This window comes from Python bivittatus, unplaced genomic scaffold (assembly GCF_059951505.1).
Source record: "Python bivittatus isolate LINGU-HERP-01145 unplaced genomic scaffold, Pbiv_v1 ctg000080_np1212, whole genome shotgun sequence".
NCBI classification, from domain to species: Eukaryota; Metazoa; Chordata; class Lepidosauria; order Squamata; family Pythonidae; genus Python; species Python bivittatus.
Window position 1 is genome coordinate 25,510,427 of NW_028277035.1, and position 25,418 is coordinate 25,535,844.

Consider the following 25,418-nt stretch of genomic DNA (forward strand, 5'->3'; position numbering starts at 1 on the left):
GGAGCTACAGTACTCTGATAAGTGCATGCGCACCAGGAATGTGGGTTACTTACCACAGGTTCACAAGGAAAGGATGTTCCAGTCCCTGCATGATCTGTAACTCTTTGAAGACATTTCTCACTTCATTCCGTTCCACACATTTTTGTTTGTTCATGTACTTCATTGCATACATTTTCTTAGTATCGTTCTTCTGGACAATGCATACCTAAAGGAACAAAGCAAGGTACTGTGTTCCATAAAATGGAATGTGTAGAATAAATTTAGGCAACAGAAGTGCAGATTCTTCTATAATCTATCCTCAGTAAAAGCTAACATTTCGGTGCTGCAGCTTCATTTCCCTACTTTCTGTTCCTAGGCATAAGAAATATGACTACCTCTGAAGGCCATCTGCCATCTGAAGGCCATCTAGTGGGCTTTCTTCTGCAGCTGGTTGGCCACTGTGAGAAAAGATGGCTGGACTAGATGGGCCAGGGGTCCGATCCAGCAGGGCATTGCTTATGTTCTCATAAGCTAATATTTCCATCAAGTCTCCTAATGAAAACAGCCAATATCTAAACTCATACTTTGCGAGGGAAATATGGTGCATAGGAATAAGGTGAAAATATTCCATTGTTTAAAAGATGTTCTTCTAATTAGTAATCTGATCCCCAGTTGAATTAACCCAGGTGTAGTCAGAGCCTTCACTTAACTTCTCTGTTTCTTAGGCTTCACCATTGTACAACCACTTGTCCTTGACAAGCATACAGTGCTTATTTATCACTTGGGGCAGGATGCCCTGACATTTTCCATGAGTCAGTTTTGACATAAAATGGAGAGCGAATGAAAATACAAGTGCCTTAATCTCAAGATTAACACCACACAAACCCACCAGCTGTGCTTCAGTGAAAATACAGAGCAGGACTGGTCAACTTTTTATGTTAAATGTAGCAACAATCCTTGGCTCCATTGCTGGTAGGATAGAATTAAGTATCCTTTTTCCATGGAGGAGATCAAACTGCTGCACTTCTGATGCCTTTAGCAACAGAAACACAATGATATTCACCCTCTTTCTTTCTTTCCCAGCCTGGGACTATGTAGAAGATATGGTAAGGGATCCATCTGTGGAGCAGGTCACATTACTGACCTAGATGTGTCCTAAAGATAGTATCTGATACATTTACTCAGAACATTATAAGCCAAGAGATTCATGACTCCTCATATCTAGTACAGTGGCTGAAAAGAAACTAAAGAGTGAAGAATGTCTTCATACAAAACCCTCTACAAAAATAACATGATGGGAATTAGAATGCCAGCATGTCCTGATTTGCTCTAGTGGAAATTGTATTTACTACATCTTTATATATAAATTCAGAATCTCAGGTTTTCAATATGAACAATTTAATATCCCATAATATTATTTGAATATTTTAGGCATACAAGGAACAAGCCTCCAATTCTTAGCTCTTTAGGAGATAAGAGTCAGCATGCAACTCCTAACAATACTATATGCTTATTTGGTGAGTGCCTTACTTTTAAGAAATATTTAAGAACTATTACTTTGGCAATTACAAAGCATATAGTTTGCAAAAACATACCTTCCCAAAGCTGCCTTTTCCAATGGCTCTCAGAATTTCAAAATGATCAAATGTAACTATAAAAAAGAATAAAATATAAATAATAAATAAAAGCTCAACAATTTAATATTAAAATCACTAACTTTAAAATTACTATTTCAAAGGTCCACTTACATTAATCATCATGGCTAAAGCTTAGCTATTTGCTCCTATATTATTTGCTCCTTATTATCCTGTTATTTCATAACAGTAGCTGTACTATGAATTAAGTACTCACTTAATCTTCTCTCATTAATAATTAAATTATGGCCATATTAATTATAAAAACTTTTCTTATGTTTAACTTCTTTTGTACCCTATCTCAAAATAGGATGAGATACTCTTTAAATTATAAACACAGATATTATTTATCTTCTCTGAAACCAGTTTTGATCAGCTGAAATGATGCAAACTATGAAATGATGCAAACTTTGAAGGCTAGAAATAATAATCTGTTGCAGTAAAACAACAAAGAGCCTTGAGGCAACCTACTGACTAACATATTTATTATGGCAAAAATTTCCAGGGACTACACCCTGTTGTGACAAGGCTGACCTTACTTACTTTGTTGAGCCAGTCATAATTAGCAAGTTTCAAATGCCATACTAGGCCAAAACCATGGTTTACAAGCTATACCATCTGTGTCCCATAACACACTGAGCTAAAACCAAACAAGCCACACTGTGACTCAGCATAACATGTGGTTATAATGCTGCCTCGGAGCTACAGGAATTAAATTATACACCAGATTCATTTGTAAAATCAATCCCTCCCCCCAGTTCACAGAGCTAATCGTATCATTCATAATATCAGGGAGTCATAGCCTGTTACTTTATGTTCCACTGAGGTACATGCTGTCACTTTCCAGGGATATCCAACTTCCTTTTGATAGCTAGTCACTCCACAACAGAATCAGTTATGATTCATTGAAAAAAAAAACATGGTTAAGCAAATAATGACCAAGTACAATGTGTTAAATTAGGACTACCACTCCTGGGCTGCAGCAATCTCTAGGACCGCTATATGGCAGCAAATGTTTAAAGTTTCTTTTTGCTGCTCTCTAGTAGTTAATCTGCATTTTTGCAGCCAAGATTTGGTAGACCTAGTGGAAAAAAAAATCATTGTATCTACTACTGGTTTTTTTGAACTGAAGCTCTGAACAAAACACAGCACCTGGGATTTCATCAGTGCTCCATCTGCCAGGATTAAGCAATTCAGAAGAAACTTTTACTTGCAAGCATAGCTCAGGAGCCAGTTTAGTGTAGAGTTAAGGCATCAAACTAGAAACTGGGAAACTCTGAGTTCTAGTCCCACCTTAGGCCCAAAGCCAGCTGGGTGACTTTGGACCCATCATTCTCTCTCTCAGCCCTAGGAAGGAGGCAATGTCAAACCACTTCTGAAAATCTTGCCAAGAAAACTGCAGGGACTTGTCCAGGCAGTCTCCAGGAGTCATCACTGACTCAAAGACACCAAAACAAAAAACACACAAATAAAAACAAAAAACAAACAAACATAAACAGCTCAGGAGGCATATTTGGGTTGTTTTTTTTTTAGAAATGTGCTGAGCCTTTAAACCTGAATCCACAAGCAATCTCTGTGTGTTACGTGAGGACCTGCTGCTTTATGGTAGTTAGAGCTGGACCTCAGCTTCGTGAACCCACAGCCTTTCTTTCTAAGATATGCAGGCATGGTTAATTTTCATTCTCTTCAAGATTCCTCCTGAGGAGACATGGTATTTCTGTATCCCAAATGTTTTTCATGCCCTGGAAGATTTAGTCCTATGGCATCAGGTACAAGTTCTTAAATCACTAACTTTGAATTCTGCTCATATTAATTCAAGGCCTTTTGATTGGAGGGAAATCAGGCAATAATAATATAGCCTTTTAGTAAAAAATAAAAAATAAAAAAAATGAGAGCAGCCCACTCCTCATACTAGGCATATGCTAAATTTCATTAGGAAGCTGATTAAAAGGACTAAATCAACATGTTGGCCTTAATTAACATGACCTCAGAACTGTCAGGTATTGCCCAGATGACAGCCTGAAATTGTAGCACTTACATGTCACATCCATCCCACCAATTAAGAAGCTGAGCAAACCATGCATCTAACCCGCTTTTTGCCCAGGACAGCAACAGGAGAAACTGTGAAGAGGTCTGTAAACAGCTCCCCAGAAGACAGCGGGCCAAGGATTAAAGTAACACTGAACTGTGGCATGACAATGCCAGTTGTACGATGCAGTTTAAACCCTTTATCACATCCTAAACAAAACATCTGCATGGGAACTGTAGAAAGTCAATAATTTGTACAGAGCAGTTTTCCCAGATTTGTGTCCTCCATGCTGGCTGACAATTCTGAGAATTGCAGTCATACCACATTGGTTGGATAAAATTGGGAAATAGGTTTTGAGAAGGAAGTTCCAGTCATAAGAGAATGTTAATGTGAAGACAGCCACTCTATAATCACTACAGATCTACATTACAACACAAAAAGCTAGTTAACATGGGGGGGGGGGAATTCTTTCTCTGTGGTTTTCAGTAACCTGGAAAGTGGCTCAATGCCTTAATCAGAGCCAACAGCCAGGACTCTGGCAGGGAGAAGGAGGCAGACCCATCAGCTTCAAGAAATTAGAAGCTGTGGAACAAAGGAACCCAGATTCCTACTCTGGTTCTGAAAAATGGCATGTCAGAATGGATATCCCTTGAAATACTGGCCCATAGACTATACCTTGCTTTCCCTGTTGCTTCCTCCCTCCACCACCACATCCCTGGAACACACATAAGGTAGGAAACTGATTGAGAAATGGCAAATGCTAGATTACTTTAATTCAGACAACTTGGTTGCTTGGAATTATCCAAGGTCCTATAATTCATGCCAACCTTAGTGCCCCAGTCTCCATTTGGATTAGGATAGACAACTATTTACTAAGGCCCCCAATTTGCTAGCCAAATTGTTTCAGTTAGCAAAAGATTCTGAATCAGCCACTGCCAGTTATAGCTCCCATTTCACTATGGGAGCAGTGGGATTTAATTATTTTCCATGTTCACCCATCTCTCTGTTGACATAGTCATCATGAGTGTCAGTTTCTGCATTGCTCAGGAAGATTGCATCAAGATAGGCAATGTTTGCAATACAAACAAGTAATCCCGCCTCCATGTGCTATCAAAATCAGAAAAGTATTTTACTTCCAAAGAGCAGAACTAAGCCTCCATATTTGCTAATAAAATAAATAAATAAATAAATAAATAAATAAATAAATAAATGCAGCCTTACAATTATCTCCTGTCACACAAAATAATAATCCTATGTACAGATATTCAAAGTGCCTTCTTCCAAGTTTTTTTTTTAAACTTTCCAGCCTAATCAATAACTCTGAGATTTTTTAATAATCTCCCATCCAAGTACTAACCAAATCTGAGCCTGTGTAGCTTTTTCAAGTTAACAGCCAATATCGTAGCTAAGAAATTAGAGGATTGAATAATTTGCTCTCAGTAAAATAATATCTAGGCTGCATCATTGCAGGTAATTTTAATTTGAAATTTTAAAAAATGAAAAGAATGCTTTTAAAAAATTATCTACATATTAAGGAGGAAGGTTCCAAGCCTTCTTCCTTTGAAGTTTTCTATGTGAAGGAATCCTTCTTCTATGAAATATTCTGTTGCAATATAAATGTTATGTTGCAATATAAAGTAGTCTAGTTCAAATTCTTCCCTGTGATCAGTTTCAATGGCATTCAGAGGAAAACAGATTTGATTATCCATTAAGAGTTGGTAAGACCTGCATTATATTACAGTACCTCAAATAAAACCAAGCACAAAGAACTTAAGTTCATATTATCATTAGCAATTCTAGAAAATTCCATCAAGGCAAGATATTGTGTAAACCTGGATGAAAGTCAGCCTTGCTTAGTCCCAGCAAATTAGGGGACTGAACTAGTATGTTACAGCAAACAACTTATGTTTTTACACTTTCCATAATCAGCAGCTGTGTCTTCTCTGAGTAAATACTGTGGAAAAATAATGCCATCATTGTTTTCCTACCTGTACATAAAACCCCTAGAGATAACTGTTTAAAAGTAAACAATTGTCATTTTCAATAGTTGTGACATTGCATATTTCTGGAATATGTTCTAGATCAGTGATTCTCAACCTTTTTGAAGCTGCCACCCCCCTAAGGAGTGGAAAATTTTTCAACGCCACCCTTTGTGAAAATCCTGTAATTTAGGGTATGGGGAGGGGGAGGGGGAGTTACTGAATTATAAAAGGAAAAAATTTTAAGTAATTTTTTTCAGTAGACTTACACACCAAATTTGTTCGATTTAACTCGATACTTTTGCCCTGGAAGATAATTGCATTCCTTTTATTAAAATTAAAATGACTAATCCAAAAAAAATGCTTAAATGCTTTTTTATGTAAATAAGTTTATTTCAAAATGCTGTAAATACGTTTATTTATTTTTTTGATGCTCGTTTTAATTTTTTAATTTTTAATTTTATTTTTTTTGCAAATGCTTTTTTAATGTTTAAAAATTCTTTATTCTTAATTAGATAATTTAAAAAAACAGCAAAAAATACGCTAAAAGAGTAATATCAATGAAACATGCTTGATTATGTCAGTGGGGACGGTTGTGCTTGATGGTTCAGAGCCATTTTCTGAACGTTCGGTTCAATATTGTTAGAGAGATGAAGGCGCAAGTCCCCTCTTTCCACGATTTGGAGTCGACTTCTCTTTTTTGTAATTAGATCAGTCACAGCACTGAATCCTCGCTCGACAAGGTAGGAGGAAGGGAAGGCAATTAAAAATTTTTAGATGATAGTCCACAGTCCTGGGTAGAGGCAATTGATGTTACTTTGAAGCCAAAATTCTGTGAGATGATCACCATTCTGGAAGCTGGCTTTCAAAGTTTCATTAGTTGAAAGTTCGGCCAGTTCCTCCTGAATCTGAACCTCTGCTGTCTCAATATTCATAAAAGGGTTCATGACCCATTGAGGGACTTCCAGGGACAAAATATCCTCAGAACGCTCAGAAAAGTCCTTGTGCAAAGACTCAAGGTGTTGACAGTAAACCTGTGTTTCATCGAAGGGGATTTCACTGCTCTTATGCAGATCCAACAAGATTGGAAAGTGGCTGAACTCGTTGCGACCAAAATTCTGCTTCCACAAAGTGAGTTTTTTTAGGAAGGCAGAAATAACAGATTTCGTTGTGATCCAATTGAGCTCTTCGCCTTGAAGCTGCAAATTAATTCCACTGAATTTTGCGAATAAATCGGCCATGTAAGCAACATCAATCTTAAATTGTAGCAATCTGTCTCTCAGAGCTACATCTTTCTCTTCGAGGAACTCAAGTAGAGAGTCAAAAAGATTCCAGAACCTATTGAGGCAGGCGCCTTTGGAAAGCCAGCGAACCTCGGTGTGTAGAAGCAAGCGATTGAATTCTTCATCATTGTCCTTACACAGCTGCCCGAATAATTGATCGTTGAGAGCATTACTGCGAATTTAATAATTCACGACCACGATAAAGAACTAATAAGCGCACTTACCTAGCCGACTGGCCAAATAAACAATGAAAGTACAGTGGTACCTCGGGATACGAACTTAATCCGTTCCGTGACTCTGGGCGTATCCCGAGTTGGTCGTAACCCGAAGGAAATTTCCCCACAGGGTTCAATGTAAATCCGGTTAATCCATTCCGCCCTCCGAATTTGGTCGCACCCTGAAGCAAATTTTCCCATAAGGTTCAATGTAATTACCGTTAATCCATTCTGGCATCCGCGGACCACGCGTCAGGGGCGGGAAAACGGCCGGGCGCAGTGCGGTGCAGCGCGAAAACGGCCAGGTGTGGCGCGGCGCAAAAACGGCCGGGCGTGGTGCGGTGCGGCGCGAAAACGGCCGGGCACGGCGCGAAAACGGCCAGGCGCGGCACAGCGCGGCGGGAAAATGGCCGCGGACCATGTGTCAGGGGTGGAAAAATGGCCGCGGACCACGTGTCAGGGGCGGAAAAATGGCCGCGGACCACGTGTCAGGGTGGAAAAATGACCGTACCCTGAGGCGGAGTTCGCACATTGAGGTAAATTTTTGTGGCCGGAGCTGGTCGTAACCCGAAAAGTTCGTTGGTAGAGGCGTTCGTATCCCGAGGTACCACTGTAAATCGAAACTGAGGGGAAAAAACAGAAATGAAGCGAATGAAAAGCAACTCAAGAAACACGGGTGAAATCAAACATTCATATTGAAAGGACGCTCAATGCACGCACTGCGATTAATCGCGCGGGAAGACAGCTGACGCACGCGCTGCGATTAATCGTGTGGGAAAACAGCTGACGCATGCGCTGTGCTGGTTGGGATCGGAGAAGAATCGTAGTGTTGAGTTCTTCAAGGTCAGCCTACCTAGAATACAAATTCGTCTCACCATTCTTAGAAGTGTGTGAGGGCAGCCGTCGCGTAAGTTCGTTTTATTGCTGGTACAAATGGTGTAAACCAGATAATCGATTTAATAAATTTTTTTGGGAGCTTTAAAATTAAATTCGAATGCCAAAACATGCTCATCACCCGTCTACCGCCCAAAACATGCCCACCACCCCCCTACCGCCCAAAACAAGTTCACCACCCCTCAGCATCCTCCCACCGGTACCGCCCCCGTTGAGAACCAATGTTCTAGATGAATAACTGTTATCTAAACTATATACTGGGCTTGAGAAAAGGTTTGTGTAGGAAAGAAGACACAGTGCCCGAATTCCCCCTTGGTAAATGGAGCCTGGAAAGGCACAGATACCCTGTAATTTTGGGCTCCATGTTGGGGATTCTGCTCGTTCAGAGCAAAGGCATTAGAAATGTGAATGGATGGCCAATTTCAGTTCCACATTTTCATTTACCAGGAAATAAAGCAATCTGCACAAACTTCATGTGCAACCATCCTAAAAACATTTCTATGGGAAATATTTTTACTTAGGTTTACTTTATAGGCTCAAACCACAAATAAAGCGCTGTTCAGCATCAGCTGTTGGACAGCTAGCTTTTCTGAAGAACTTATATGCAAATATGATTCTAATTGTCCTTATATATTTTCTGAACAAAAAAAAGTGCTGCTCCTAAGCACTGTAAAAATCTAAGCTGGAAAGGAATACAATAAGCTTGACCCATAGGATATCAACTCTGCTTTTTGCAGGCTTTACTTTTATAATTATTGGGCTATTATTACAAGTCAAAGAAGCTTTAGGCAAAGTCTCTGAAATCTTTTATCAAATTGTGAATACTAACACGCAGGATTCCCCAGCAGTTATTTCATATGACATTACTGCTAATGGAGCAAGTTAATAATAATAAAGAAAAAAGCATATGTAATATATGGTTGAACAAAACAAGAGGGAAAATGCCACATAAGTACTGAAAAATGTTTATAAGGGGCAGGACAAGGTCATAAATATATCACCTACAAACCTTTGGTGATCCTATGCAACGTGTCTCAACCTCATCTGAAATACAGGAATAATAATCCTGGCCCTGACTATGCATCTAATTAGAAGTTAGTCTATATTAAGATTGGAAAATCTCCAGCCCACGTGCCGCTTTTCTCAGGCCCCTTCCTTTGGCCCCTCTGAACTCTCTGTTTCTCCAGTTGCTCAGTATCTTTTGCCAAACACCTGAGCAGACAAGTGGGGGAAGCAAGACCATAAAGGGGAAAAGATTTCAATTAGTGCTATGCCAAAAAGTACATTATGCAATGTAAAATAAGCTCAACAGCACCACCCAACTCCCCCTCAAATTTTTAAAACACCCCAAGAAAGGAGCTTTCAAGGTGTCCCACAAGGATGTGTACGGCTACACATGAATGGAGAAGACAATTATACAGATGAATGATTGTATGTGATGACAGATAGCATCAGCTGTTGTACCACTGTATGTGAAGAAGGTAAGCCTGGCTAAACAAATGAATTTACTGTAAATGAGAATATATGCCTTGATGAATGGAGGGATGTGTGTCTCAAAGGGGATTCCTTGAACTCTATGAGCTTTGGTACTATTCACCACAAATCTGCAGCTCTTGGAAGACTCCTCATGAGGGAAAGCAACCCATGGGCTGAAATAGTTCTCTGCCCTAGCCTCTAGAGAGCCAGAGTGGTATAGTGGTTAAGGTGTTAGACTAGGAGTGGGGAGACCCAAGTTCTGCATGGAGGCCAGTTGGGTGACCCTGACCCAGTCCTTTGCTCTTAGCCTCATCGGTGTCCAGCTCTGCAACAAGCCTGCTGAAAAACAAGATCCCTTGTGGCATCTTGCACTGATAACCTTTGCCCCAAGGGCTGGCTGAACACAATCTAGAAGACGTGGACCCTGCAACTGCTAAACAGAACAAACACTAAGAACAACAATACTCCTGCCTTAGCTTTTACCTCCTGCAAGGAATGCTGACGCCTAGCAGGCATGCAGCTCCAACCTTTAGCAAGGGACCATTGTGGCAGAGAGAGGAAGGCACCTGAAATTTGGGAGGCTGTGGCTTGAAGCTCTAATCACTTATTGCTCAGATATCCCATGACAGCTCCTAGTTCTGAGGCCTGATGGCCCTTCCAACCAGAAATACTTCCAGGAGCAAATATATTCTCTCCCCTTTCCCTGTTACCCTTGCCTACCCCTCTTTTTGTTAGACTCCTAGACACCCCCATTCCGCACAATTTAGAGCTCACTATCTGGGCAGCTGTTTGTTCCTAGAGCCAATAATTACAGAACCGACTTTCCAGACACAACTGTAACTCAGCTGCAAACCTCTTATCACATTCCAAAATGCTATGCAAGTGGTGAAATGCACCCTTCTAATGAAAATGTTCAGTATTTTACTGAAGTGGAACTTTAATTAATCTGGGAATCAGGTAATTACTTCTTTAAATATATGGTCACCCTAATTATTGCTGGGTTCAATTAACAAGAAAACAAAAATGTTTAAACTAGGGGGGAAAAGCTTGACTTGCCAATACTGAGATAAATTACTTTTGGCAAGTAATTAGAATCACAGACTTCCATCTTAATTGCCATTCCTTGATTATAAAGGCCAATGAATAGAATGTGTGTCGCATTCCAAATAATCTTTTATCACTTTCAACCCTATAGAAATTGGTAATGTGAGCAAAGTGTATAATTACTATTATCCATGGAGACAAAAATCTGAAATACTTTGAGGGCTCCTGATAATGTGAAAGAGTCTGGACTTCTAAAACTGATTATCAACTACCTATCCCTGTCTTTTCCAGCAATTTTTGAGATCTTTCCAATAAATTTTGAAGAATAATCTCAAGATATGTGTCAGTCTAATCTACCTCCCATAATGGTGAGAATCTTTCCCAAATCCTGGAATCCTGAAAATCCTGCAGATGCACTGTTTCAACTCCCCAAATGTTCAGCCAGCAAGCCCATCAAAAGCTGAAGTCTACCTTTCTGGAGGGCACCCAGAGTACTGTCCTGCACGCCTTGAGAAATTGGCAAGGTCACCCTCTGGAGTCACCCTCTGGGGGAGATGGGCGGCGTATAAATTTAATAAAATAAATGAATGAATAAGGTTGAAAAATTAATATATAATCACTGCACATTTAACCACACTCTTTGTCTAAAAGTTTAGAATTGAGAGCATAGGGCAGCATCCCATTTTTTCTTCATAAAAGCTGATAGGAAATAATGCAACTAAAACCATCAGTGAACTTCACTTTGTTGGGAATTGAAACTAGATGTCTTCAGGAAATACAGTATCTGGAGCTCTGACTACACCCAATCCATCTTCAAACACTAATCCAGCCAAGAACAATTTGAATGGTCTTGGTCAAGTCACTTTCTCTCAGATTCTATAAAAAATAAATTGAGAAAGAGGAAGAATGTAGGCTGCCCAAACAAATTATTTTTTAAATGGTACCTTACATACCATTTAATAGATTATGAGACAAACACAGAAGGTATCTTATTTTACTTGGTAATAAGAACTTTGATGGGGATGGATCTAAATTGCTCAGCGAGCTTGTGATTTAGCAGATATTTGAACATGCCCTTCAAGACTTGGCCCAATATCTCCAACTATCTCCTAGCATAGAGGCAAGCAGTACTGTATTCCTGAAAAGCTGATAATTAAAACTGGTTAGAAACCAAATTGTAATGCTAGAGTTAACAAAGTTCCATCATTAAATTGTAGAATTTCTGAGAAAGTTTTTCTTTTGTCAGTTTCCATCTCCAGAAGAGAAGTACCTTTGATACACTGCTCTAAGCAAAATAAATAATGGATCTTTTGATACCGTAACCTTATCACCAGGAATGACATAAAGGGCAAATGCTTTCTGAGAGTGACTTGCTATGCCAAGACATTGAAGAAAGGCGTTGGAAAATCCCACAGGAAACTTGAATGGAAACATCCATTAGCACTATATTTTGGCTACTGGAGTCTGACAAAGTATATATTGGTTGAACTAGTAGTAACAAAAAGAAGCAGTTGTCAATAATATATAAAAAAGATTGACAACTAACATGCTACTCTTTGTCCCCTTTTTTGTGTTCCTGTTTTTCCAACTACTGTACAAATGGGTACAAAAAGAGTAATGGTATGAAATCAAATGTTTGAAAAGGACAGGTCAAAAAATAAATGAGTCACAGATTGCCACTAGTTTACTAACCAAAAATGGATTTCCTAAATAAAATTAGATGGTCATGCCATGTAGCATAAATTGAGTCTGCAGCAGTTTGGGACAGAAGCTACAGGTTTTGTGGGCTGGTTGTGACATATATACTTACTTGCCTTCTTGTCTGGTGATCTGTGCCATATGCTTAAAGCTCAGAAGAGCAAGGGACACATTTTTACTATAGACCTGTGACAAAAAGATGGCTCTCACAATACTAAACCATCCCTCATGAGGTAATATTTCTTATTTAGATTTATCTGATCTGACAAATGTACTTACAAGAGAATCAAGCATGATGACTAAGCAAACTTTCAAAGGAGGGACTTTGGAATGCACAAGGGCACTCATGAAGCACCTCCTTCTGAATCATTAAATCAGCAACATCTTTTTCCAGGCTCACACGGCTGCTTCAGAAGCTGCTCCTGGCTATCTCTGCACGCATATGCATGGACAACTACTCCACTTTGGAGTTTTTTTGCCCACCTCCTGAGCATTCTGAAGCAACTCTTTTGAAGGATTTGCACACCTACTTGGCTATTAATGAAAAATTCTGTAAGATTCAAAAAGAGGCAGTCTGCAGCCTGTTTCTTTGGGCAATAAATAAGATTATGTATTTTCTGTAGGTGCCAAGGTCCAGAATTTATCAGATTCACCACAGAGATCACCTTCATACATTAACATTGAGTTTAGTTACTTGCTTTTTGAGCAGAAACGTTGCAAAATAAATTAATGGTCCTTGGCAGTCATGACAGCTGCATGTTAAGAGCCTTTATTGGCAAAGGCCAGAATTCCATAATATAAATCAATGACGCCCATGCCTCTGGTCTCTGGATGAGCAGTAAAGCTCAGGCAGATGGTACAGGGAGGAAAGTTTGCAGAGGCAGAAGGTATCATGATATCAATAAAATAAAAAAAATAGCATAGGAAAGACCAAACGGAATACAAAAGGGATCTATCAAATTAAGAAAGAATGATTGTTGTAAAATCATCTATGCCAAGAATCGGAAAATGTGAAGACCAGGCCCAAGAATGTTTCAGGGCTTGGAATTTATGAAACTACACAATTGCAACTACTATTCCACTTGTATCCTTGGTCAAGTACCCATGACTTGCCAGCCTCATAAGAGTGCTACTTATCAGCAGAACTGTTAAAAGTGGCTCTGTCCTTAGGAAGAACCTTAATCTACCTTTAAGTTAGCTATTTCCATTGAAAAGATCTGTCCTATATCTAAACAGGTTACTCTTGAATACTGTTGCTTTATCGGGTAACAAACCATACAAAGCATAACGTTACTGGTTACACATGGAACATTTTAAATGATTTTTTTCTCCACATCATTGTTTCACCCAACATTATGGATTGATTGATTGATTGATTGATTGATTGATTATTAAATTTGTATGCCACCCATCTCCCCCAATGGATTTATCCCATTGTATCACACTTCTCCTACCAAGTACTTGATTCCACAAGCCTGAAGAAGAGACTTAGAGGCCCTGCACACATATAAAGATTTTTTCCCCCCAAATCAAGGGACTGTCACTCCATGGAAACATCTTGGGCAGCACATCTTAGTTCCTGCACCATCGTAGCAGTTTCAAGCAGAAATACCTACTGGCCTTCTCTCCACATCATTGGAAGACTATGCAATGGTTGGGGTTCAAAGGCAGAAAGGTACTTTGAAGCCTACAGGGACACCCGCAATTCTAGAAAAGGTACAGCTGCTTTAAGGAGTTGCATGGGGCTATGTTCGTGTTCCTTTTTGCCTTCAGTTCTGAAACATCGTGCAACGGTAGCTATTACTTAAGATGACCAGTGCTTTCAGGGCGGCGATCAAGGGCCAAGCCATCGCATTAAGCAGCCAGATAGAATCCTCCTGATTCTGATCTCCTCCTTCAGCCTCAGTTCCAGATAAAATAAGACCATCCCCTCCTATCTGACACTGTGCTGAACTGTTTGCTTCCAATCTATCAGTCTCTGGAAATCGACAAAAAGGTTTTCCAAAGAGGGTTCTGAAAGAGAAATAGTAGCTCAAGGCACAGTATGTATGCTCACCCCCTATGTAACTCTCTTAGGCAGTTTTAATGGGGTAAAGAGTTCCTCATATATTTCAAAAACTACAAATATACACTGGATCAGCAAGTTAAAAGAAATATATTTGTTTGCTAAGAGAATAATTTGATCTTTCAATCACCTTCCAGTTCTTTTAAATATTCTGGTTATATCCAGCTGCCATTTATTTCTCCATGGTGGTTGTTATTTATCCAGCATTTTTGCACAAAACAGATTTTTAAATTCACCTTCCCCAACCTGGTGCCATCCAAAGGTGTTGGGAATGTAATTCCCAGAAATCATGGCATCAGACTGGTGACTACCAATTTCAATTTACTTTAACAGATGACTGAGGCAAAGATGATACACCAGAAATTACAGAGTTTCCTCCTCAAATCCTCAACTCTAAGAAACATTGTGGAAAATAAAAAACTGCCCCAATAATGGTAAAACACCATCGGAGAGTATTTATAGAAGACGCCAATATGAAATGCTTGTATCCACAAGAATATAATTTGTTCGTCTCCAAGAAAATTTCAGGGTAGCTTTGCCCCATCATATTTTTCAATTACTTAAATGCAGACGCACAGAAAAAAATATCCTCTAAACAATAGCATTATTAATTCTGAAATGTAGCCAATAGTTATTCGAGCCAAATATGGAGTAATTGTTGTCCATGCACTTGCTCAGCATTTATTACAGGGTCCAGTGCCATGGTGTGCAATGATGGAAACTGTGACATTCAGAGGGCATCACTATATATCGTCAGTACACAACGAACCTAGTCATCAAAGAACGGGTGCCAGCAGCTGCACCCCTGAAAAGAAGAGAGACCAAACTTGCAAAGGAAACCAAGGATCAAATCATCCTAAAATGAAAAGAAAAAAAAATTGGTCCTAGATTCGGGGAGTGGCAATTGGCAGGACTCAGAACAGGATTATGTGGGAAATTAAAGAATAGAGTACACATTGCTGAACTTTTAAACAGAACACCATGGATCCCTTTCACTCAGAATTCAGGCCTGGGCATGAGATGGAAACCACATTGGGCACCACAGTGGATTACCTGCATCAGGTTCTGAATTCAGGGAGTTCAGCACTTCTGGTCTTGCTGGACCTCTTAGCAGTGTTTAATATCAACATCCACGGTATCCTTGTGGATCACCCACAAGGGCTGGAAGTGGATGGCACTGTCTTACTACTCCCTCCTTCTTAGAGGTTATTTCCAGTTGTGCTGGGGGAGAAGTGGTTGAACCAATGGTCTCTCTTTTGTGGGGTGCCACAGGATTCACCTCTCTCTCCTCTGCTCTTTACATCTATATGACACTGCTGGGAGAGGTTATTTGTAGGTTCAGGTTGAGACACCAACAGTATGTTAATGGTACCCAATTTAACATCTCCAAGCCAGTTCCAGCTGAGATGCCTGACCTCGTGTCTAGAGGCTGTGGGGGCCTGAATGCTATCAAAAAGTTAACTGATTCCTAGCAAGATGGAGCTACTGTTTGTGGAAAACCCTGTGGTGTATTTCCTTTGCACTTCCTTTGAAACTCCAAGTCTTCAACTTGGGGGTTCTCCTGGACTCACTACTGTTGCTTGATTAGCCAGGTAGAGGCCAGGGAAGTTATCACTCCACTTTGGTTCAGGCGGTTCATGTACCAGTTGCAGTCCTATTGAATTTGGAGGACTTAACCATGGAGATGTATGCTTTTATCACCTGGAGGTTGAACTATTGCAATGCACTGGGGCTGCTTTCAGAGATGATGCAGAAACTGCAATTGGTGAAGAATGCAATGGTCCACATGTTGGAGAGTGGATGATTCACTAGTTTCATCCCACTCCCATAAGCAACTCCAAAACAAATAAGGCTTTACTGGATTAACATTCCTAGATTATGTGACAAGTTTCAGCCACAGATATTACTTTCAAAATAGTAAATATCCATATAAATTTACATATGTATATTTTGTCTCCCAGACATTTAATAGGACCTAATCACTAGTGAGGGGTTCTGGTCATTAGGTTGCTCAACAGAAAAGCCATTCATTATATGTGACATTGCACTGACAATATACTTGAATCAAATCAACAAAGGACATTCATCATACATGTAATAACCCTCAGCTTTCCACTGGAATAATTTTCCTCAAATCCCTCACAGCTTTAGTCATTGAATTTTAGAGGTCATCTAATCAACTCCTTGCCAACACAGAAATTCCATTATAGCTAAGCACTGATAATGGCATGAAATCATCTAGCTCGTTTTCTTGAAGAATAGAGTATGCAAAGTGCATCCATTGACTTAGTTTAAGTGTTCCCATGCCACAATTAATTTGACAGAGTTGGTTTAAACCTAAACTTGACTGACTTAATAGAGCCATTTTAATTTTCTCATAACATGCTAATACCTCAAGCCCCAAGATCCAGTTAATCGTGTTTTGGGAACAGGTCCAACTACTACCACACAGGGGTGAAACATCTTTATGAAAGCTGGTACTGGGGTAGCTGCATTGTGGTAAACCCACACTTAAATTAAGTCCTGAGATTCCAAAAGAACCCAAGTTCATGAGCTCTTATACTTAAGTGCCTCAAGTTGAACCATGTTTCGGTTCAAATATGGCTTAATTATGTAGCAAAGGAGGAAATTTTGGAGCCAAGCAAGGACCTCTAATATGGGACTCATGAAGGACATGGAACCACTAAAGCACATGAGAGCAGAGTATAAGGCTAGGACAGCCAAGGTCAGAAACAGAGAGAGATGTAACAAGGTCTGTTACCACAACAAAGCATAGATGTCAACCATCAGACTCACTGAGCTGCTACCCAAAACTTATGCTCCAGCTCCCAAGTGAGCACAGCTCTCACAGGCTGGGTGGCCTCTTCCTCAGCATTACTCCCTTTAAAAGAGAGAGAGGGCAAAACAGCAGTGCAGGTGTGAAGATCGGTTAGGTCTAACACTGCATCACTGTTGGCAGAAAGAAGGACCCTGCAGAGCCAGAACTTGTACTGAGATTAAAAGAACAATGCTCAAAAGAACCATTTTAAATGCCTCTTTTTGAAAGGTTTACGAAGGACTCCTGGGAGGGAGGGAGGGAGGGAGGGAGGGAGGGAGGAAAAGTTCCATAAACAGAGAGTTCATAATTTGAACTGCAGGATTAAATGTTTAATGTAGAGTTAATGGTTGAAGTTCTGCAACTATTTCATACAAAATCAATACTTTTCTCAGTAGTTTATATAGGAAAATGTTCCGTATAGAAAAAATGTGCCAGCAGAAGAAGTTAGAAGAGCAAAATGTTAGAGGAGCATCTGTCATATCCTGGGGTTTGCCCAGCAATAGCTCTAGTTTGTATTTAAATACATTACTTCCGATCTCCATCTTAAATCAGATATGCTTGTCTGTAGTTAATTTGGTTATTGCACCTGTGTAATCATGTTCATCAGAGATTTTTATAGTCTTCACTGTCCTCCACTATAGTCTGTTTATATCCAGTTTTTAGAACAGGCTAAGAAATGAATATCAACGCTCAGTGGACCAAGCCAAGATTTTCAGTATTTGGCATATAAGTAATCCTTCAGATCTGAAGACATACTGTTGTGCAGTTCATCTGTGAACACAGAAGGGGCTCTGCAGTCCCAGTCTGGAAGCACAGAGTCCAGCACAATGGGGGCACTGGAAATCCATTGTTACAATAACTGTGGGTGCTATCCTGTGACACCACTCACAGTTTTCCATTAGTTTTTGGCAGCACCTGTCTTCAAAACGGATGTAGGGCTTACCAGCGGGTTCTGTCAGCAGCTGCAACTTCTAGTTCCCTTGGCTGGATGTCACAGTGGCGTAGGGTTTCCTTCACAGTGACTTTGTAGCAATTGTGTGGATGACCTCGCGGTCTCTTTCCAGTCCTCGAGGTCTCTTTCTAGTTCATGACAGAGCAACTGGCAAGGCATAAAATGATCGTCCATTCTAATGACGTGCCTCACCCGCCACATCTGGGCTCTGATAATCAGGGACTCAATGCTGGTGGACTCTGCATGATCCAAGACCTCTAGGTTGGAGACATGGTCTTGCCAATGAATGCCAAGGATGGAGGAGAGGGCGTGCATGTGAAATTTCCAGTATTTGACATAACTCAGTAGCTTATAACCTACCCTCATCATTACTACAATATCAGCAAACTTTAAATAAACCTCTCTGGGAGTGGAGAGAGAAACTGTGGAGGTCAGTAATTTTCAAGGTGGGAGGTCAAAAGACAGATCATCCTTATAAGCATTTTAGCCCCTCTGCTCAATTTCACTCTTTGTTTGAATTCCATGGGAATGACAAAGAAACTTCCTATGCTGTTAGACTACCTTAGAAAATTATGAGTTCAGCCATTCTTCCCCTGAGAACTTTGGAAAGCTCTCAACCACCTCTATTTATCATATTTGACTGAACTCCTATACCCAGTGAGGAGGGGAGTGTTGAACAGAACCAGCTCCATTTCAAATAGCTGCTCAACTTCAATTTGCTCAAGGCAAATCATTTACAATAGGAGTGGAATCTGTGGCCAACATGAGCTCTTAGCCTGGTTTAGTATAGTCTCAATCTAATTTCAAATAGAGCCCATGGAAAGTGGTCAATTGTATCTCTTCCGTGCCAGGTTGCACATGGATGTATATGCAGAGGTGGGCAGGGACCAAGAGGAATAGATACCAAAGAAAAACAAAGAGAATTTTACTAAGAGAAAAAAGAATTTTCAAAAGAGAGACACTGTGTGCCTTACCTAATTTTAGTTTCAATCCACTTTTGTTGCTCACCCACTAGATTAGTATCCCATTAGATTATTCCCAAGGGAATGCATTCCTCAAAACAACAACAACAAAATTACACACCCATGACTGATGTCATTACACCCCAACTTGCACTCCAAAACCATGGCACTTCATAGAACCTAATCAAAAACCATTTCAGTAAAACAGAAGATAAAAAAGCCCAAGCCAAACCAAAATAAAATGTAGAACTACAGTTACCAAATGTCACCAGCTGGTAACTATACAAGGCTAACATTGGCACCTGGCTAATATCCCTGAGGAGTTCATACCCCAGCAGCTTTCTGTAAAATGCCCCAGAGTGATGTGAAAATCCTTGGCATTCTTTCAGGAAATCTGGCTGTTTTTCATAATGGATATGGAATAGGCAGATATTAAGCTGTAACCAGATGTAATCATAGTTCAAGTAGGTCCACTGAAATCAGAGGTACTTAATCCAATTTATTTCAGTGCATCTCCTCTAAATAAGGCTATATCTGAATATAATCCATTGAATATTAGTAAAGGAGACCATAAGTAAGATAAGAGTGATATATATCAGGATGCTGTTCTCTATAACAATCCTAGAACAGTTTTTTTAATACAACATTTCCAATAAATATTTCCTGTTCACAGTTGCATAGTCCTAATATTAGTCCAGAATGGAGAAAGCTCTGATGTACAGGTAGTCCCCAGGTTGAGAATGCCCAGTTTACAGACAACCCATAGTTAAGAACAGAGCCTACTATAGCAAAATTCGAGTTAAATACACAGTGATTCAAGTTAAATGCACAATAATACTGCTCCAGATTACATACAAATTCGACTTAAGGACAGACCTTGGGAATGGAACTTGTTCTGAAACAGGGGACTACCTGTATTTGGACCATCCATGGCAGGCAGAATAGTGACTAGTGCTACATGTGTCAGATGCCTCCAGAATGTGCCCAGTGTAATCAAGCTCTGTAGGAAGCAGCAATACACTAACAGTATTGTGGGAAGAAGTCCTTGAGGGAAAAAAGAGACCAAGATCTTCCTCAATAAACCTTTTAACTGTGATACAGTATATTTCATACATTGTCAGCCATGAGTTTATTATTGTGTTTCTAAAAACCTATGCAAGAAAGGAGCCTCCACAATTTCAAAAGCAGAACTTGAAGACACAGCATTAATGCATAATTAATTATATTCACCATTAATTAACAAGTAACAGAATAATTCCCATGTACCAAGTAAGAAAAGTTTGGTCCTGAGACCTTACAACAGTTCTCCAGAGACTCGATTCCAGTCCATAGCTCTGATGTATCAGATGGCAAATCAAATTACCACCCCCAAATCTGTCCCAGATCCTTGGCTGATCCCCCACACACAATGGATTAACAACAACAAAACAAACAGAAGAGAACAATCCCAGTGAAACCAAAGTTCCTGATTTTTGTCTGTAACTATGGCAGTAGCAGTTGTAACAAAGAATTCCATAGATACATCTCCCTTATGGCATCTAAGTAAGTCTTTTCCAACCTGATACCATTTGTATCAGAGTACAGATTCCATCATCCCCATACAGCGTGTCAATGGGATATAGTGGCTGACAGGGACACCTACTGTAATCCTATCTAACAGATGGGCAATGGGCTGGGGAAACCCAGCTTAACTTAGCAATGCATTCTGAACAAATCAATTTTCGTCTTACCATCTTCATTCTCATCATACGTTGGTGACTTGCTAGAGGTGTTAGCGCCCATGTTGTACTTGGCTACAAGCTCTGCATTTGCATCATTCTTTAGAAGAACAGGCTAAGAGCACAGCTATTTCCTCCCTCAAACTTGGCAGATCTGTAAATGTACTGCCTGTGGATCCTGCAAAAAGAAAAAGAAAAAAGAAAAAGAAAACACCGTAGCTACTATCAGAAATGAGAAGCTCTTGAAAATCATAAATTTGTCACCAAGCTTGACAAACATCAGTATAAATGAATTGGGGGGGGGGGGGCGGGGCGGGCAATGTTAAATAAGACAGAAGGGAACAGCTAACACAGATTTACTCCTATGAATAAAATTTTCTTAGATTAACGATATCAACTTGCCTCTAGCCCTTCACAAGTTTCTGCCATTGACAAAACAGCTAGCCCGGTGAGCTTCAGTTACTAAACATTCTTCCTTTTTGTGCCATTTGGATATCCCCATGGCATTACAGATAAGGTTAGCAGGCGCAACTTCAAAAAAATAGCAGAAATAAATCTTACCTGCCTTAGCTAGTTCTGAACTTAGATAAAAACCCCACCTATTTAATATATTCAAAAGAAAGTATATTAATCTAACATCTTCCTGAAATATCCGAAGTTAGAGCATCAAAACCAGATATAATAAGACACAGTTGGAATATAGATTTCATATTTGCCTCCACTTTTTTCTTTATTCAACCCCAGTACCTATTTTATGAGGTACCTTTTCATAATCAAGCTAAATGCTTTTCACTGTGACATTTTGATTCATTGTCCCTTCTGCAGTATCTTGGCTGTGGGAATGTCTATTACAGCACTTGGAAGCAATACTGGAACTTCAGGCACTTTATGTATAAATATAATTAATATGGTCTCAGCTTTGCATATGACTGCAGATGCTAAAGTGTTTGCTCAAGAGGGGAAAAAATCCTTCTATCCATAAGTCTTATTAGGGTAAAAAGGAGCTTTTATTCATTCATGGACACATAGATTGCCTGATTCCACTAGCATTATAATGTAACAAAGCAGAAGGCCCCTGTTACTTTGAATGGTACCTACTTTAAAGAATTAAAGGTAACACCTGCACACAAACGTGAAACCTATGGTAGTCATCAGATGAGTAAAAGGTGTTAAACACGCCAAATATGACCTCAGAAATGGAACTTGGAAGAAAGTTAGATGCCTAAAACTTTACTATTTGAATCTTTTTTAAAAAATGGTCCATAGAGCAGCAAGACTGCATATGCTCTGCACTACAGTACAAGTTTCCACTCAAAAATATTAGGTAGTAAATGCAAAGAAAAAACTCTGCCCCAAATTCTGGGAAGGTGTTGCCAGATACACCACACAGGATTAGATGGACAACTAGTCAGGTACAAGGCTGCCTTCTGAACTCACAACATTTTTGTACTGGTTCTTGGCTTCTGAAGTATGCTGTAATCTGAATTATGTACGTGTTGTTATGTGCAAATGAAATATTTAGATTATATGAACTTCGAATCTCATCTAGCCATGGGATCCCGTACATGATGTCCTCTATTACAGAAGGAGAATTACTGCAGTGATGCAGGAAAAGTATGCATGAGTTTGCTTCAGACAATCTGCTAAACCACAAATTATAGTTTACAAAATACTATGGCAGGATTCATGCATTGTACTAAGCCATACTGTGACTGGAATTAACTGTGTGAATTGTGATTTCTGACTAAGTGACTTAGTTGAATGTAGCCAACTGTGCCTTTTTCAGTATATCTTCATTAAAGACATTGTAGTTTAGTGGTATGTGAAGACCCTGTCATGGTGTATGATGTGATAAATCAGTTATAACTTGTGTGTCTTCTACTAATAATCCATAATTTTGGAAATTGTTGATAATGGAATTGTTCCAGAGGGCTTTCTCCTGGGTTATGTACTATGATGCCATCTTTCATTTTTATTGCTTTTATTTTTAGTGTTTTCTTTGGCTGATTGCTATTATTATTGCTGTAATTTGTTCAGTTTCTGATTTAGATCAATTTTATTATGGCTTTTAGCCAGCAAATAAAACAGAGATAAAAAGAGGGGAAGAGAGGGAAAGAATCAAAATAAACTTTTGCAGAATTTGCCTGTTCGAATGTATCTGCTGTTGAGCAAACATTTTTGGGACTTCAGCTTTTATCAAATAAATAAATAAATAAATAAATAAATAAATAAATAAGCACAAAAGAAACATAAATAAGCATCTACAGAATTCCATCTGAAATCCTTTTGGCAGGATCCCCTGCCAAAGTCCTGATGCTACTGTAAGTAACAAAATTTTCCAACACTGTTCATTGTATAAAAAAGCTTATCAGTGATCGGAAGATCAATATCGAAACTGTATGTCCACCAACTGCTGCTAGAAGGGGGGAAATAAGATTTGGGCATAATGTTGTAGAAAACCATAAACAAACAAACAAACAAACAACGTCTTGTGTCTCACACGGGCAGTTTTTGAATAGTTTTAAATGTGACCATGGATGGTTTAAATTGTCCTATTTATATTCTGCGTAAGCTGCCAAAAGTCATTTTGACTGCAATGGAATAGAAATCTGTTTAATAAATAATAAATGATAGTAGCAGCTCTTGTTCCTTTTTTGCCAGCCACTAGAGGTGAAATCTCATATTCAATTTTTTTTTTTTTTTGGCCGAACAGCAGATAAATTCGCACAAGAGGATTTTAAAAAAAAATTTATATAACTTTTATTATTCAATCACTCAGCTACATGAATATTAATCAACCACTCCATTACATGAAAATTGCATGTATATATCATGTAGAATGAATTCCAAGATATCCTTATCGTGATTCCAGAGCTCACTGGTCAGCAAAAACTTTTTAGTGGGCAAAAAGAAAGAGCCATAGTAGCTTTCAACTTAGATGTGAATCTGGAAACAGATCTGGTTCACCTCAATGAAGGTCGGGTTTGCAAACCATCAATAAAGTTGCATAAAATAGACACAATTCATAGGCCACTCTGAAGAAACCATGTTGAAGCCACGTGTTTAAAAAAGTATTTAGAAAACTACTTCAGTTATGGCCCTTAAGTATTTTTTTTTTTACTAATCCAGTTTTAACAGCAATGTATCCAGGGTCCAAGAAAGAAATTGCCAGACACCCAAAATCTATTTAAACTTGGATTAATTTTAAAGAATATCTAAGGTGACAAAGAGCTGATGCAGATGCAACCGCGTACAACTCTTTTTAATCTCTTCATTTTCCAGCAGTAACAATTCTCGTATACTTTATTCATTGTTATTAACCATGGGTTAATTAGTGAATGTTCTCGTTCTCATAACAGTGCAGTTGAAAGCAAGGTTGTATAGTAGATGTATGATTCCAATTTAAAAGCAAACCTGGTTAGTGGTAATATGGATAGCAGAAAAGTATGTATGCCCAGCAAGACCCAAATTCCAGTTTCAGATTACCGGATGTACAATTATCAGGTGCTACTGGGTCCAATCATTTAGTAAAGAAAACATTAAACAGTAGTTGGATATTAGAGAAACCTTTCTAACAGGTGAAACAATGAAGAAATACAACAAACCCCAAACATACTATTATAAATTCTATATCAAACATCAGGACTATACATTTTATATCTATATTTATACTACTATAAATTTGATACTATAATTTTTTTACTACAAATCTAACATACACACATTCATATATATGTGTGTGTGTGTGTATAACACACGCACATACATACATATATACATACACAATTAAACTATGCAATCTGATGAACCATTTTCAAAACCTGAAGGGTTGGAGATGTCATGGCCTTCCAGATACCACTGCTCAGTTCCAGTCCCCAGCCACTGAGGAGAATAACGATGCTTGGATTTGCAGCTGGTCAACATCTAGAGAACCACAGCTGATTTAAATTATTCATCAAAAAGTCTTTTTTTAAAATTCCACAGAGTTCAATTTCATAATCCAGGGAAGGTCTACTGCTTGGCCAAGACATTTTGCTGCCTGAAGTGATCCTCCATATATTAACCACATGGTAAGCTCATAGTTTAACTGGTCTTGTTGTCTAAATTATGTACTGACAGGACGGCTCTGTCATGGCAAGGAAGTGGGAGAGAGGTCGTGGCAAGAAGCCATCTCTGTTGAGCACCTTTCATTTACCTGAACATCTGATATATTGCAAGGAAAGGTCAGGGCAGGGGCCAATTCACAGGTCCTTGGAAGAATTGTCTCAAAATTCTTCTTATTGTGGTGGTTTTGGTTGTTATAATATATTTGCAATGTTCCCCTCAGATCCAAATAATCAAAAGACAACTCAATAGCCTAAATGTTAGGACATTTAGGAATGACTGGTTAAAATTTTTATAAATAAATAAATGTTGTCCCTTTGAGTCAGAGTCCCTGCAGTTTTCTTGGCAAGGTTTTTCAGAAGTGGTTAGCCATTGCTTCCTTCCTAGGGCTGAGAGAGAGAGTGATGGGTCCAAAGTCACCCAGCTGGCTTTGTGCCTACTCGAATTCATGGTCCCCTGGTTTCTAGCCTGATGCCTTGACCACTACCCTCAAATTCTTATAGGAGTCACAAAGTTGCAAAGTCACTGCCTTAAAGTAGTTTACAGTCTGAAGATAATTTTCTCTTTT

General features: G+C 39.2%; 1 protein-coding gene across 1 annotated transcript in view; it reads right to left on the reverse strand.

The window, feature by feature from the left end:
- STK32A (serine/threonine kinase 32A) overlaps window positions 1-25,418 on the reverse strand; it is a 73,612-nt gene that overhangs the window by 42,881 nt on the left and 5,313 nt on the right. Inside the window, exons 2-4 of the mRNA XM_088133687.1 lie at window positions 20,759-20,924; window positions 1,575-1,630; window positions 54-205 (exon numbers count right to left, since the gene is read on the reverse strand). Coding sequence (XP_087989813.1) covers window positions 54-205; window positions 1,575-1,630; window positions 20,759-20,810 — 260 coding nt within the window. The 5' untranslated portion in view covers window positions 20,811-20,924. The remainder of the gene's footprint in view (window positions 1-53; window positions 206-1,574; window positions 1,631-20,758; window positions 20,925-25,418) is intronic.